At 43.8% G+C, this 18,341-nt stretch overlaps 1 protein-coding gene across 4 annotated transcripts in view; it reads left to right on the plus strand.

Annotated features, from left to right (window-relative positions):
* The window catches only part of PATJ (PATJ crumbs cell polarity complex component), a 148,483-nt gene that overhangs the window by 96,499 nt on the left and 33,643 nt on the right, over positions 1-18,341 (plus strand). For all 4 annotated transcript variants that reach the window (XM_072126932.1, XM_072126935.1, XM_072126933.1 and 1 more), the window contains 2 exons: positions 5,328-5,524; positions 9,058-9,149. In XM_072126932.1, the coding sequence (XP_071983033.1) occupies positions 5,328-5,524; positions 9,058-9,149 (289 nt within the window). The remainder of the gene's footprint in view (positions 1-5,327; positions 5,525-9,057; positions 9,150-18,341) is intronic.

An 18,341-nucleotide genomic window follows, 5' to 3' on the forward strand; every position in this document is an offset into this window, starting at 1 on the left:
ACACAGTGACTGCACCAGCAGCAGAATAGTGAGTGCAGCTCTGGAGTATAATACAGGATGTAACTCAGGATCAGTACAGGATAAGTAATGTCATGTATGTACACAGTGACTGCACCAGCAGCAGAATAGTGAGTGCAGCTCTGGGGTATAATACAGGATGTAACTCAGGATCAGTACAGGATAAGTAATGTCATGTATGTACACAGTGACTGCACCAGCAGCAGAATAGTGAGTGCAGCTCTGGAGTATAATACAGGATGTAACTCAGGATCAGTACAGGATAAGTAATGTCATGTATGTACACAGTGACTGCACCAGCAGCAGAATAGTGAGTGCAGCTCTGGAGTATTACACAGGATGTAACTCAGGATCAGTACAGGATAAGTAATGTCATGTATGTACACAGTGACTGCACCAGCAGCAGAATAGTGAGTGCAGCTCTGGAGTATAATACAGGATGTAACTCAGGATCAGTACAGGATAAGTAATGTCATGTATGTACACAGTGACTGCACCAGCAGAAGAATAGTGAGTGCAGCTCTGGAGTATAATACAGGATGTATATTGGTCATCAGTAATCTGGAGTCTTTCTCCTTCCCGCTGAGGCTCCAGCGTTTCTATCATGTCTTGCTTTATGTTGGCACTAACCTCCCCTTGAGGCCATTACGGGCCGGCTCTGCTATGTTCCGCTATTCTTAGGTTTGTCACATTGTTGGCGGTGACTTCTCTGCTCCGTTATGATTTAATGCATTCGTGCAGCGATAGATCACCTAGATGTGTCACCATACTCCCCTATTGCTGTGTCTGGTAGATGTGTTGTTCAGGACTCTGGGAAAGTTGAGTTTCCAGCTGTGTTTACGTTGTATAACTGTTGAGATCAAAAAAGCTCAGTGTTTTTTGGAACGTATACAATTGGTCCAGACCCTCAGCTGTGAAAAACATTTGATTGTTACCCATTTTTATTATTTGCCATTCGACTGATGAAAAGCTGAGTTACTTCTTGGTGCAGAGATGGGCGCAGGGTTCAGGATCCTCTCTGGAATATTGCTCTGGTTTCCCGCTGAATGTTCTGTGGAGGGAATGATTATTGTGTGACCTCTTCTTCATACATCACCCATGTCACTGCGTCCTTGTAGGTCAGACTGGTGATGTATGAGGATATAACCAGCAACTGGGCCCCTCCATGGCAATGACTAGTGAGTATAGCCCTCCCTCCAAGGCTGAGGATGGCGAGTGTATGGAGATTATATATACATTATACAGCAATGTAACCCCCGAGAGCCCCAGCAGGATTATCCCAGCTCTGCCTTGTAACAAGCAATGAAGCTGCTATTAGCTGCACTATAATACTGCCCCCTATGTACAAGAATATAACTACTATAATACTGCCCCCTATGTACAAGAATATAACTACTATAATACTGCCTCCTATGTACAGGAATATAACTACTATAATACTGCCCCTATGTACAGGAATATAACTACTATAATACTGCCCCCTATGTACAAGAATATAACTACTATAATACTGCCCCCTATGTACAGGAATATAACTACTATAATACTGCCCCCTATGTACAAGAATATAACTACTATAATACTGCCCCCTATGTACAAGAATATAACTACTATAATACTGCCCCCTATGTACAGGAATATAACTACTATAATACTGCCCCCTATGTACAAGAATATAACTACTATAATACTGTCCCCTATGTACAGGAATATAACTACTATAATACTGCCCCCTATGTACAAGAATATAACGACTATAATACTGCCCCCTATGTACAAGAATATAACGACTATAATACTGCCCCCTATGTACAGGAATATAACTACTATAATACTGCCCCTATGTACAGGAATATAACTACTATAATATTGCCCCTATGTACAAGAATATAACTACTATAATACTGCCCCCTATGTACAAGAATATAACTACTATAATACTCCCCCTATGTACAAGAATATAACTACTATAATACTGCCCCCTATGTACAGGAATATAACTACTATAATACTGCCCCCTATGTACAGGAATATAACTACTATAATACTGCCCCCTATGTACAGGAATATAACTACTATAATACTGCCCCCTATGTACAGGAATATAACTACTATAATACTGCCCCCTATGTACAGGAATATAACTACTATAATACTGCCCCCTATGTACAAGAATATAACTACTATAATACTGCCCCTATGTACAAGAATATAACTACTATAATAGTGCCCCCTATGTACAGGAATATAACTACTATAATACTGCCGCCTATGTACAGGAATCTAACTACTATAATACTGCCCCCTATGTACAAGAATATAACGACTATAATACTGCCCCCTATGTACAGGAATATAACTACTATAATACTGCCGCCTATGTACAGGAATCTAACTACTATAATACTGCCCCTATGTACAAGAATATAACTACTATAATACTGCCCCCTATGTACAGGAATATAACTACTATAATACTGCCCCCTATGTACAGGAATATAACTGCTATAATACTGCCCCCTATGTACAGGAATATAAGTACTATAATACTGCCCCCTATGTACAGGAATATAACTACTATAATACTGCCCCCTATGTACAGGAATATAACTACTATAATACTGCCCCCTATGTACAAGACTATAACTACTATAATACTGCTCTCTATGTACAGGAATATAACTACTATAATACTGCCCCCTATGTACAGGAATATAACTACTATAATACTGCCCCCTATGTACAGGAATATAACTACTATAATACTGCCCCTATGTACAAGAATATGACTGCTATAATACTGCCCCCTATGTACAGGAATATAACTACTATAATACTGTCCCCTATGTACAGGAATATAACTACTATAATACTGCCTCCTATGTACAAGAATATAACTACTATAATACTGCCCCCTATGTACAGGAATATGACTGCTATAATACTGCCCCCTATGTACAGGAATATAACTACTATAATACTGCCTCCTATGTACAAGAATATAACTACTATAATACTGCCCCCTATGTACAAGAATATAACTACTATAATACTGCCCCCTATGTACAAGAATATAACTACTATAATACTGCCCCCTATGTACAAGAATATAACTACTATAATACTGCCCCCTATGTACAGGAATATAACTACTATAATACTGCCCCCTATGTACAGGAATATAACTGCTATAATACTGCCCCCTATGTACAAGAATATAACTACTATAATACTGCCCCCTATGTACAGGAATATAAGTGCTATAATACTGCCCCCTATGTACAAGAATATAACTACTATAATACTGCCCCCTATGTACAAGAATATAACTACTACAATACTGCCCCTATGTACAGGAATATAACTTCTATAATACTGCCCCCTATGTACAGGAATATAACTACTATAATACTGCCCCCTATGTACAGGAATATAACTACTATAATACTGCCCCCTATGTACAGGAATATAACTACTATAATACTGCCCCCTATGTACAGGAATATAACTACTATAATACTGCCTCCTATGTACAAGAATATAACTACTATAATACTGCCCCCTATGTACAAGAATATAACTACTATAATACTGCCCCCTATGTACAGGAATATAACTGCTATATAATATTTTGTAGTCGGCTCTTGCGCTCCTTCTCTCCTCTTCTATCAGTACATTTCTGCCTCCTGTGAATTAGCTGGATACTTCCTGGTAATTGGTCCTGTGTGTGGGAGTATCTGATGCGGTAAGTCGCCTCCCTGTGTACCTGTAGGTTGTGCAGACCTCCTCCTGCGGCTCCTGACTTGCACATTATGTGATAATTTCTTGTTCCTTCCTCTTTGTCTCTCGGTGATCCTTCAGTCGCTCCGGAGCTTTTCCTTATTCTTCCCTCTGGTCGGAGTCGCACTTTTTTCTTTCTGAACACAAATGATTTTTCTTTTGCCTTCCCTTAGTATTTAATTTGTTCATCTTTTGTCGTCTGTTTCCATAGCAATGTCCTTTTCTTAAATTCTTCGGGTACCACAAAGCACCAATTACGTCTGGAACTGCCCGCTCCTCGGGATCGATCCAGCGGGTTCCTGAATTATTACAGAACTTGTAACTTTGCTAACTTACAGAGGACCTATTTCACAGATCTGTATCATACTAGTGGGGTCCGACACCCTGCACCCCCACAGATGGCCTCATCACACCGATTGCAGGACAGACAGCAGACAGCACCGTTCTCCGTGTAGTGGTCAGACCAGGTCACTGCAGATCAGCCGCTATTCATTTCAATTGGGATCTGGGCTGCAGTGACCTGGATCAGCCACTACACAGAGAATGGCGCTGTTTACTTCCTCTTCCATTCTGAGGACAGCTGATCTGTGGCGGTGCCACGTGCTGACCTCCACTAATCTTTAAGAAGTGGCCTTCCCTAGCAATGCTTAGCCTAAGATAGCTTAGACCTTGCGGGTTATCCGAAAATTTCCGATTTGTGCCGATTTTCCCTGTATTGCCCTCGGATTTTGGCACAAGCTATCGGATTGTGGTACATCGGCGCCGGTATGCACGTGACGGATATCGGGGGGGGGGGGGGTGTGGTCGTACTAAAACCCGACAGATTCGTAAAAACCGCTGCATTTAAAAAAAAAAGTGTCGCTTGACACGTGCTTAACTGCACCCGGCTTGGTGAACTCCAGTGCATTCCAATGAACTTCAGCGCAGCAGCGACACCTGGTGGACATTGGAGGAACTACCTTAGTGAATCCCGGCCGGCCGGACCCGAATCCACCGCAGAGAACGCGCTGCTGGATCGCGAATCCACCGGGTAAGTAAATCTGCCCCAATGTATCAACAGAGTTCTAAAAAATGAAACATGTTTATTATTGGGTGGCACGGTGACTGAGTGAGTAGCGCTTATGCCTTGCAGCGCTGGGTTCTAATCCCACCAAGGTCAACATCTGCAAAGAGTTTGTATGTTCTCTCCGTGTTTGTGTGGGTTTCTTCCGGGTCCTCAGGTTTCCTCCCACACTCCAAAACATATTGATAGGTTGATTAGATTGTGAGCCCCATGGGGGCTGCTTTGTGCAGTGCTGCATAATCTGTGTGCGCTATATAAAGAAATTATTATTATTATTATTATTATTATTATTATTATTATTATTAGTGTCTCTATGGTAACAGACTACACATAAGCTGTTACCGTAGTCAGACTCCTTTCCATCTGTCTTAATCTTTGCTGTTGGATCATTCTTTTTGGGGGCTCTAGAAGTGGAAGCCATTATTCCTTATAGTCAGTCTTCTTCCTCCTCTTTTCTTTCCCATAGAGAAAATTCGGCAGAGGTACGCCGACCTCTCCGGGGACCTCCTCATCGTTGAGCTGGAGAAGGAGAAGAATGGTCTGGGGCTCAGCCTGGCCGGGAATAAGGATCGCTCCCGGATGAGCATCTTCATTGTGGCCATTCATCCGGATGGACCGGCCGGGAGGGACGGGAGGATACAGGTTGGGGATGAGTTGTTGGAGGTAAATATTTTTGTAAATTATTGGTCGTTCTCATGGTGATATACAAGCTTAGATACAACAGCTCAGCATTTGCTTAGATACACAATTTCGGCAGAACCTGTTACACTTGCTCTCTTAGATACTACAGTTTCATGATATTCCAGTCTTCTTTGTATTTGCATTAATCTGGTATCCACTTATGATCACCGCTCCTCCTATTTTACATAGCCCCGCCCCTGAGTAGTGTTGTCCCTCCTATGCAGAGCAGGACCGAGTTCTATTCCCCTCTGCAGCTCTGCCGCCCCCTGGTGACCGGTCATCTCCCCGCAATGTGCGCTCTACCATTCGATGCCCCTGTTATCTGTCCGTTTGTTCTGCGTTCAGTCATACGTTACCCAGGCGTCTCAGCATTTCATTAAAAAAACTTTTTGCGATTCCTGAGAGCGACGCTGTTATCCAGGAACCGTGTAATCATTACATCTTCCATCTCCCACCTTGGTGATTTTCTCTTTAAAATACATTTCGGAGACGACTCCCCTATAAACGATGCAGTAAATTGCTGTGGTTTATAGGTTCTTGCTGTGTGATACATTCGGATACATCCTGGCGGGAGGATTTACCATAATTGTAGCAATTCTCTGTATTCTAAGCAGATACAGATTGCACATTATAAGCCTATAATAGTCCTGCGGGAAGAGATAAATCCTTTATGTTCATGCCTGCTGCACTGGCGCATTCCTATAGAACGTTGCGATGGAACATTCCTGGATAACCTTTTGTAAACTTCATTTATACAGAACATTCTCCAGTCTCATATATTTCTTGCCATCATTACGGTATTTTATCCTTAAATCCACATCCGTGCAGTTTTACCATCAGGATACAAGACGGATGAGCACTGATACATGTGCGCAAACCCCGGACATCATTCATACAGAAGCTTTGTATCACATCTTCCTATTGGATAGAAAGTTCTTGGAGAGCAGATAAAGAACATTTGTACAGATCTTATAGTAAATTCTTACAGTATATTTGTGTAGAACCATTTAATGAAACAATAGTACGGAAGATTTGTGCAGATGGAGCAGGTGTTATCTGATTGCTGTATGGTGGTATTATCTAATCGCTGTATGGTGGTATTTTATGAGCACTGTATGGCGGTATTACTTGAGCGCTGTATGGATGGAGGTATTATCTGAGCACTGTATGGATGGAGGTATTATCTGAGCGCTGTATGGCAGTATTATCTGAGCACTGTATGGATGGAGGTATTATCTGAGCACTGTATGGATGGAGGTATTATCTGAGCACTGTATGGATGGAGGTATTATCTGAGCGCTGTATGGATGGAGGTATTATCTGAGCGCTGTATGGCAGTATTATCTGAGCACTGCATGGATGGAGGTATTATCTGAGCACTGTATGGATGGAGGTATTATCTGAGCACTGTATGGATGGAGGTATTATCTGAGCACTGTATGGATGGAGGTATTATCTGAGCACTGTATGGATGGAGGTATTATCTGAGCACTGTATGGCAGTATTATCTGAGCACTGTATGGATGGAGGTATTATCTGAGCACTGTATGGCAGTATTATCTGAGCACTGTATGGATGGAGGTATTATCTGAGTGCTGTATGGCGGTATTATCTGAGCGCTGTATGGCGGTATTATCTGAGCGCTGTATGGCGGTATTATCTGAGCGCTGTATGGCGGTATTATCTGAGCGCTGCATGGCGGTATTATCTGAGCGCTGTATGGCGGTATTATCTGAGCGCTGTATGGCGGTATTATCTGAGCGCTGTATGGATGGCGGTATTATCTGAGCGCCGTATGGATGGCGGTATTATCTGAGCACTGCATGGATGGCGGTATTATCTGAGCACTGCATGGATGGCGGTATTATCTGAGCACTGCATGGATGGCGGTATTATCTGAGCGCTGTATGGATGGCGGTATTATCTGAGCACTGTATGGATGGTGGTGCTATCTGAGCGCTGTATGGCGGTATTATCTGAGCACTGTATGGATGGTGGTGCTATCTGATGGTAACACTGGTAACTACTTTCCTCAGCCCATTAGAGGGAGATGGATCTGCGTGGCGCTGCCATTGTGCGGGTACCGGGCCTGTAATCCTCTGTAACGCTCATAGAGAGTGACGTGTCACCATTACCCTGTGCTTTATTGCTTGTCACCCGCCTAATCTCTCCTCCCGGGGTCTGAATAACTGCTGGAAAGGAAAGGTCACCCCTCCACGTGCGCAGCTCATGCGCAGCCTCCTGTCCATCATCCAGAGATGTAAGAGGCAGATCCCAGGAGACGCGGCTGCAGGAGGAGAAATCATATGGGAGAAAGATACAAGTATAGAACAAACGTGTCCAATCTATATAGTATTATATACACATTTGTATCTCTCTACCCTGCTCTGATTCCAAGATCTCTGCTGGCTGTCAGTGATTAAAGAACATCCATAAGTTACAAGTAGCGGGTCCTTGAACTTCTCACACTGAGGGTTTGTTACAGTCTCTTCAGTGCTTGGTGTAGAGATGGATACATTGTATCTGTGCTGATGTATTCTAGTATTAATACTATAGAATTGTGAGCTGGCTAATGCTGTGATCCGGTTGTGGTGGCTGCAGGTAAACATGTTAATATCCATTCACTGACAACCACCAGAGGTCTTGGAATCATTGTCAGAGAATGCTTTATACAGTGTTATGTACTGTCCCTGGAGAGATGTGTAATCAGACCTTTGTGTATAATGTTAGTAGCAGCAGGACTGTGATGAGATGTAATCATAAGTTTGTGTGTGTTATTAGTAACAGCAGGATGGGAGGTGTATCCTCACACTGCTGTGCTCTTAGCTATCTGCATTAAATTGAGAGCTCTTTCTGACACTCTGAGTAAAAGTAGGCTTCCGGTTTAATAATTTGTTGTAGATGGAGAGGCAGCAGAGCTGCACAATGCACAGAGCAAAGCTGTGTGCTTTGGGCATAAATGGACACAAAAATGCATAGGTGACAGTCCTGCTGCTACTAACAACCTATACGAAGGTCTGATTACACAACCCTCCAGAGATGATACCAAACACTGGCTACATAGAGCACAGACCAAAGCAGTGTGAGGTCACCCCCAGTGCACTTGGAGAAGCTACAATCCTGGAATATAAATCCATATATCAAAGTCCTGCTGCTACTAACCGCATACACAAAGGTCTGCAGCAGTGACTGGATGGCTCCATCGCTTCTATAATTCTTCAGGGTCACGTAACAGGACCCCAGTTTTTTATGGCTCATATTATGTGTTTCTTGGTAGGAATTTAGCTTTAAATGCGCTGTTATGTCCCATTTTTCACACCTTCTGTTTGGTTACTGACAGCAGAAGGAAAAGCACGGCTCCTATAATCTTGTTAAATTAAAAGTACAAAGTGGAATGTGCCGGCTCACAGTCGCCCCCTGGGGGAGCGCGGCTCTGCTGCCTCTGCTGTAGATGGTGTATAGATGTAACGTCTCACCCTGCGGACCCTCTATAATTCTGTTTATTTTCCTTCCAGCTGAATAATCAGATTCTGTTCGGAAAAAGTCACCAAAATGCGTCGGCGATTATCAAGTCTGCGCCCTCCAAGGTGAAGCTGGTGCTAATACGGTAAGTTATTATTCTGGAAGAAACCGAAATCTGTATATTAGGTAGATGCTGATGTGTAGGCGCCATATATAGACATACAGTATATTGGTCTATATGAATCTATTGGTATGATGCCCCAGTTCCGGGCGTCCAGGGCTGTAATGCCCCAGTTCCGGGCGTCCATTGGTGCAATGCCCCAGTACTGAGCGTCCATTGGTGCAATGCCCCAGTACTGAGCGTCCATTGGTGCAATGCCCCAGGGCTGGGCATCCAGGGATGTAATGCCCCAGTGCTGAGCGTCCAGTGGTGCAATACCCCAGTGCCGGGCGTCGATTGGTGTAATGCCCCAGGGCCGGGCGTCGATTGGTGTAATGCCCCAGGGCCGGGCGTCGATTGGTGTAATGCCCCAGGGCCGGGCGTCGATTGGTGTAATGCCCCAGGGCCGGGCGTCGATTGGTGTAATGCCCCAGGGCCGGGCGTCGATTGGTTCTATGCCCCAGGGCCGGGCGTCGATTGGTTCTATGCCCCAGGGCCGGGCGTCGATTGGTTCTATGCCCCAGGGCCGGGCGTCGATTGGTTCTATGCCCCAGGGCCGGGCGTCGATTGGTTCTATGCCCCAGGGCCGGGCGTCGATTGGTTCTATGCCCCAGGGCCGGGCGTCGATTGGTTCTATGCCCCAGGGCCGGGCGTCGATTGGTTCTATGCCCCAGGGCCGGGCGTCGATTGGTTCTATGCCCCAGGGCCGGGCGTCGATTGGTGTAATGCCCCAGTGTCCATGGTGTCCATGGGTTCTATGTCCCAGTCGTGTCTAGTGTTTCTGTTCCCCCGGTCCTGGGCGGATCCAGTGGTTCTGTGTCCTGGTTCCAGGCGTCCAGTGGGTGCTGAGTAATGAATGGTCTGGTGTAATTACCGGACTCGTTCTGATAGATTTGTACGTTTTGTACATAACGCTCTCGGCTCGCTTTTCTCTTCTGTCCTTCAGCTTAAAAATAGAACAATGGAAATGAAAATCGCTCAGCCTCTAAGCTGTGTATAAAAATCTGTATTCAAAAGTGTAGAAATAGAATTGTTTATCATAAAATCACATCAGAAAGAAGATGTCACCCTAGTGCGGTTCTGCTGATCATGGCTCCTCCTAGTGCACAGTATAATACGCAGGGCGGCGTCCAGTGGAGCATGGCCCCAGAGCCGGGCGGCGTCCGGTGGAGAAGGGCCCCAGAGCCGGGCGGCGTCCGGTGGAGAAGGGCCCCAGAGCCGGGCGGCGTCCGGTGGAGAAGGGCCCCAGAGCCGGGCGGCGTCCGGTGGAGAAGGGCCCCAGAGCCGGGCGGCGTCCGGTGGAGAAGGGCCCCAGAGCCGGGCGGCGTCCGGTGGAGAAGGGCCCCAGAGCCGGGCGGCGTCCGGTGGAGAAGGGCCCCAGAGCCGGGCGGCGTCCGGTGGAGAAGGGCCCCAGAGCCGGGCGGCGTCCGGTGGAGAAGGGCCCCAGAGCCGGGCGGCGTCCGGTGGAGAAGGGCCCCAGAGCCGGGCGGCGTCCGGTGGAGAAGGGCCCCAGAGCCGGGCGGCGTCCGGTGGAGCGCTCTCTCTCTTTGTCACCCGATTCCCCCTCCTCAAAGCTTTGCCGCTTTAAAACTTTAATTCTATTAACAGCAACATCTATTGTCAGTGGGAAGAAATTAAAGTTCTTGCTTCAAACTCTAATGAATTTTCTGGATCTGTGAGAACTTCATCCGTCTCGTGACTTTATAGGAAGACGTCTCGCTGCGAGAGATCAAAGGATCTAATTTAGCATTTAAGTAAAGCGCCTTAGTCAGCAGAAGATTTGCATATCTGAGACGCGTTGCCTTTGTAACACCATGGAAAGAGGATAACAGGAGAAGTAGGGGCGAGAGGGGGTGACTATAAAAGTTACTGTACAAGATGTCCGGGAGCACGACCTCCTCTGACGCTGACCGATCCAGGGTGATTAAAGGGGGTCTCCACTGAGACCTCCTCCATCAGTTGTAATCTATGGAGAAAATGTACAAGTTAACTTTTACATTTTCCAGCAGCGCCCCTACAGGAGAAATGAAGTATTACACTCTGTCTTTTCACATCATTGGGTTGTCGCAGGGTTGGGACGGATCCTCCCGAGCTGGAGACGTGTTGTGTCCTGCTCTCCACTCCGACTAAGAGGAAAATCCTCCGTATGATGATCATCTAATTTCCCAGAATTCTTAAATAGCTTGAATAATTATGGACAACCCCTTTAAAACTTTTTTGTTTTAAAACTGTAGTTGGAGATACCTGCTCATGTGCCACAGGCTGTCCTTGGTCTCTTCTATCCGGGGACATTAGTATTCTGCTTAGATCAGTGGATTTTGGAGTTTATGGAGAATCTCCTCCCGTCCTCCTTGTAATTGTCTCTGCCGAAATGATTAAAATGGTCGGAGCGCGAGCAAGTTGGCGTCTGGCGCGTCCTTGTCCTCGGGTCAGAACATTATCTGCACTTCCTGCAGCCTCACAACTAATTGTATTGGAAGTTGTAATTGCTGTTAAAGGGGAACTCCACTTTTAACCATTGTGTCTCTGTGGTCATCAAACATGAAATTTGTCTGATACAAACTCCGTCCGGTTTAGATGTGATGGAGCCAGTGATCAGCTGGCAGTAGATGTTACATCTCCCTATAGCTCCCCCACAGGGTAAATGAAGTATTACACTGTGTCCATTCACAATACTCGCCTTTCATTGTAATGGAGTAACATTGTATAGAATCCACTATTGAGGTTTATGACCCTAAAGAACCCCTTTAATTCTGTCTATTCATGGTGGTCACATTATGATCCCTATTATTATATAGTAGGAGTTTTACTACTGGGTGCGGAGTTTTATAAAGATGATGAGGATGGCGCCTCTCGTCCTGGGTGCTCTGGTCTGGGGGGCTGATATTAATAGAGGGGCCTGGTCTGGGGGTCTGATATTAATATAGGGGTCTGGTCTGGGGTCTGATTTAAATACAGGGGTCTGGTCTGGGGGTCTGATATTAATATAGGGGTCTGGTCTGGGGTCTGATATTAATACAGGGGCCTGGTCTGGGGTCTGATATTAATATAGGGGTCTGGCCTGAGGTCTGATATTAATACAGGGGCCTGGTCTGGGGTCTGATATTAATATAGGGGTCTGGTCTGGGGTCTGATATTATTATAAGGGTCTGGTCTGGGGGTCTGATATTAATACAGGGGTCTGGTCTGGGGTCTGATATTAATGTAGGGGTCTGGTCTGGGGTCTGATATTAATATAGGGGTCTGGTCTGGGGTCTGATATTATTATAAGGGTCTGGTCTGGGGGTCTGATATTAATACAGGGGTCTGGCCTGAGGTCTGATATTAATGTTGGGGTCTGGTCTGGGGTCTGATATTAATACAGGGGTCTGGTCTGGGGTCTGATATTAATACAGGGGCCAGGTCTGGGGTCTGATATTAATACAGCGGTCAGGTCTGGGGGTCTGATATTAATACAGGGGCCAGGTCTGGGGGTCTGATATTAATACAGGGGGTCAGGTCTGGGGGTCTGATATTAATATAGGGGTCTGGTCTGGGGTCTGATATTAATACAGGGGGTCAGGTCTGGGGGTCTGATATTAATGTAGGGGTCTGGTCTGGGGTCTGATATTAATACAGGGGCCTGGTCTGGGGGTCTGATATTAATACAGGGGCCAGGTCTGGGGGTCTGATATTAATACAGGGGTCAGGTCTAGGGGTCTGATATTAATACAGGGGTCTGGTCTGGGGGTCTGATATTAATATAGGGGTCTGGTCTGGGGTCTGATATTAATACAGGGGGTCAGGTCTGGGGGTCTGATATTAATACAGGGGCCAGGTCTGGGGGTCTGATATTAATGTAGGGGTCTGGTCTGGGGTCTGATATTAATACAGGGGCCTGGTCTGGGGTCTGATATTATTATAAGGGTCTGGTCTGGGGGTCTGATATTAATACAGGGGTCTGGCCTGAGGTCTGATATTAATGTTGGGGTCTGGTCTGGGGTCTGATATTAATACAGGGGTCTGGTCTGGGGTCTGATATTAATACAGGGGCCAGGTCTGGGGTCTGATATTAATACAGCGGTCAGGTCTGGGGGTCTGATATTAATACAGGGGCCAGGTCTGGGGGTCTGATATTAATATAGGGGTCTGGTCTGGGGTCTGACATTAATACAGGGACCTGGTCTGGGGTCTAATGTTTACAAACCTGTAAGAAAATAAGTCACTTTTTGGCAGTGGAATTTGCAGTTACTTGAACGCGATCGGAGCCGGAAGTTGTTTGATCTTCATGTTCTTCTCGTCTTCTCTCCTCCACGTCTCATAAAGTTGGATTTTAATTTCCTCACTCGCCTCCATCTCAGGGGTTGGGTGTAATGAAATCCTCCCACCTTTATCTACTGCAGAGCGATGGGCAGGGGTGACGCCTGGAATTAATGGAAGTTACAACGACACCTGCAGCGCACCACAGCCCCCACATATATATTTATAAATCCCACCGGCTACTCACCGATACATACATACTCATTTCCTTACACTCAAGTGGGGGATGTAGAAGATTCAGTGATAATAATACACACAGTGATGTCACAGTACAGGGATAATACACACAGTGATGTCACAGTACAGGGATAATACACACAGTGATGTCACAGTACAGGGATAATACACACAGTGATGTCACAGTACAGAGGTAATACACACAGTGATGTCACAGTACAGAGGTAATACACACAGTGATGTCACAGTACAGAGATAACACACAGTGATGTCACAGTACAGGGGTAATACACACAGTGATGTCACAGTACAGGGGTAATACACACAGTGATGTCACAGTACAGGGATAATACACACAGTGATGTCACAGTACAGAGGTAATACACACAGTGATGTCACAGTACAGGGATAATACACACAGTGATGTCACAGTACAGGGATAATACACACAGTGATGTCACAGTACAGGGATAAAACACACAGTGATGTCACAGTACAGGAATAATACACACAGTGATGTCACAGTACAGGGATAATACACACAGTGATGTCACAGTACAGGGATAATACACACAGCGATGTCACAGTACAGGGATAATACACACAGCGATGTCACAGTACAGGGATAATACACACAGTGATGTCACAGTACAGAGATAATACACACAGTGATGTCACAGTACAGGGATAATACACACAGCGATGGCACAGTACAGGGATAATACACACAGCGATGTCACAGTACAGGGATAACACACACAGTGATGTCACAGTACAGAGATAATACACACAGTGATGTCACAGTACAGGGATAATACACACAGTGATGTCACAGTACATGATAATACACACAGTGATGTCACAGTACAGAGATAATACACACAGTGATGTCACAGTACAGGGATAATACACACAGTGATGTCACAGTACAGGGATAATACACACAGTGATGTCACAGTACAGGGGATAATACACACAGTGATGTCACAGTACAGGGATAATACACACAGTGATGTCATAGTACAGGGATAATACACACAGTGATGTCACAGTACAGGGGATAATACACACAGTGATGTCACAGTACAGGGGATAATACACACAGTGATGTCACAGTACAGGGATAATACGCACAGTGATGTCACAGTACAGGGATAATACGCACAGTGATGTCACAGTACAGGGATAATACGCACAGTGATGTCACAGTACAGGGGATAATACGCACAGTGATGTCACAGTACAGGGGATAATACGCACAGTGATGTCACAGTACAGGGGATAATACGCACAGTGATGTCACAGTACAGGGGATAATACGCACAGAGATGTCACAGTACAGGGGATAATACGCACAGTGATGTCACAGTACAAGGGATAATACGCACAGTGATGTCACAGTACAGGGGATAATACGCACAGTGATGTCACAGTACAGGGGATAATACGCACAGTGATGTCACAGTACAGGGGATAATACGCACAGTGATGTCTCACAATAGTGATATAGAGTAGTAGCTGCACATCCAGTCCCTTCACATCTCCCCTGCACTAAGCTGTGGACGTATTGGGGCACATTTACTTAACCAGTCCCTCGGAGATCCTCGGAGTGCATTATCAGACGATAATGCACTGTGCCGCCGGAGTTCACCTTCTTCTTCCTGGTGCATGTAAATGCATTATCTTGCGACACAATTTGAATCTTAAAACCTGCGCTCAGTCCGAATCAGTCGGATCGTCTGACGGCACGCCCCCCCTCCCCCCGATTTCTGCTGCATGGAAGCAGCGCAGCTGCACCACAATCCGATCCCGTGCGACACAATCGCAACGAAAACCCCTGTTAAATACCTGTCAAAGCTGCTCAAATCCCGAAAAGTGCGACCCTTGGTAAATAAGCCCCATTATCTGCTCTCTTTATTCATTGAGGCATCATTCTCCTTGTTTTGCTCAAAGCCCCTAATCAGGGACGGCATGTGGAGACGTCACACCCCATGCAGGTCAGGACTACGTAGTTTAGAATCTGCAGTTTTATCTTGTTTGTTTTTCTACAATGTATCAGTTTACTACAGCGCTACTCTAGTGCACAGATGTACAGTGAGATCTGCCTCTACTTCTTATAAGTCTCATTATGAGTGTCTGCTCTAACAATTGTTATATCTATGGATACAGCCTGTCATTACTACAGATAATTGTACTCATTGTCTCATCTCTATTGTACTTATAAGCCTTGTTACCCATAGCTGCAGAGGGATTTGTATGAAGAGGATGAATAACCTTCTAATCATCATAATTTCAGGAATGTTTAAATGGCTAAATTTGGAAAATACATTGTTATGTTCAAAAATATAACTACTATAATACTGCCCCCTATGTACAAGACTATAACTACTATAATACTGCCCCCTATGTACAAGAATATAACTACTATAATACTGCCCCCTATGTACAGGAATATAACTACTATAATACTGCCCCCTATGTACAAGAATATAACTACTATAATACTGCCCCCTATGTACAAGAATATAACTACTATAATACTGCCCCCTATGTACAGGAATATAACTACTATAATACTGCCCCCTATGTACAGGAATATAACTACTATAATACTGCCTCCTATGTACAAGAATATAACTACTATAATACTGCCCCCTATGTACAAGAATATAACTACTATAATACTGCCCCCTATGTACAAGAATATAACTACTATAATACTGCCCCCTATGTACAAGAATATAACTACTATAATACTGCCCCCTATGTACAAGAATATAACTACTATAATACTGCCCCCTATGTACAAGAATATAACTACTATAATACTGCCTCCTATGTACAATAATATAACTACTATAATACTGCCCCCTATGTACAAGAATATAACTACTATAATACTGCCCCCTATGTACAAGAATATAACTACTATAATACTGCCCCCTATGTACAAGTATATAACTACTATAATACTGCCCCCTATGTACAATAATATAACTACTATAATACTGCCCCCTATGTACAAGAATATAACTACTATAATACTGCCCCCTATGTACAGGAATATAACTACTATAATACTGCCCCCTATCTACAAGAATATAACTACTATAATACTGCCCCCTATGTACAAGTATATAACTACTATAATACTGCCCCCTATGTACAAGAATATAACTACTATAATACTGCCCCCTATGTACAAGAATATAACTACTATAATACTGCCTCCTATGTACAATAATATAACTACTATAATACTGCCTCCTATGTACAATAATATAACTACTATAATACTGCCCCCTATGTACAAGAATATAACTACTATAATACTGCCCCCTATGTACAAGAATATAACTACTATAATACTGCCCCCTATGTACAAGAATATAACTACTATAATACTGCCCCCTATGTACAAGTATATAACTACTATAATACTGCCCCCTATGTACAAGTATATAACTACTATAATACTGCCCCCTATGTACAAGAATATAACTACTATAATACTGCCCCCTATGTACAAGTATATAACTACTATAATACTGCCCCCTATGTACAGGAATATAACTACTATAATACTGCCCCCTATCTACAAGAATATAACTACTATAATACTGCCCCCTATGTACAAGAATATAACTACTATAATACTGCCCCCTATGTACAAGAATATAACTACTATAATACTGCCTCCTATGTACAAGAATATAACTACTATAATACTGCCCCCTATGTACAAGAATATAACTACTATAATACTGCCTCCTATGTACAGGAATATAACTACTATAATACTGCCCCCTCTGTACAAGAATATAACTACTATAATACTGCCCCTATGTACAAGAATATAACTACTATAATACTGCCCCCTATGTACAGGAATATAACTACTATAATACTGCCCCCTATGTACAGGAATATAACTACTATAATACTGCCCCCTATGTACAAGAATATAACTACTATAATACTGCCCCTATGTACAAGAATATAACTACTATAATACTGCCCCCTATGTACAAGAATATAACTACTATAATACTGCCTCCTATGTACAATAATATAACTACTATAATACTGCCCCCTATGTACAAGAATATAACTACTATAATACTGCCCCCTATGTACAGGAATATAACTACTATAATACTGCCCCCTATGTACAAGTATATAACTACTATAATACTGCCCCCTATGTACAATAATATAACTACTATAATACTGCCCCCTATGTACAAGAATATAACTACTATAATACTGCCCCCTATGTACAAGAATATAACTACTATAATACTGCCCCCTATGTACAGGAATATAACTACTATAATACTGCCCCCTATGTACAAGAATATAACTACTATAATACTGCCCCCTATGTACAAGAATATAACTACTATAATACTGCCCCCTATGTACAAGAATATAACTACTATAATACTGCCCCCTATGTACAAGAATATAACTACTATAATACTGCCCCCTATGTACAGGAATATAACTACTATAATACTGCCCCCTATGTACAAGAATATAACTACTATAATACTGCCCCCTATGTACAAGAATATAACTACTATAATACTGCCCCCTATGTACAAGAATATAACTACTATAATACTGCCCCCTATGTACAAGAATATAACTACTATAATACTGCCTCCTATGTACAATAATATAACTACTATAATACTG

This window comes from Engystomops pustulosus, chromosome 10, assembly GCF_040894005.1.
Source record: "Engystomops pustulosus chromosome 10, aEngPut4.maternal, whole genome shotgun sequence".
NCBI classification, from domain to species: domain Eukaryota; kingdom Metazoa; phylum Chordata; class Amphibia; order Anura; family Leptodactylidae; genus Engystomops; species Engystomops pustulosus.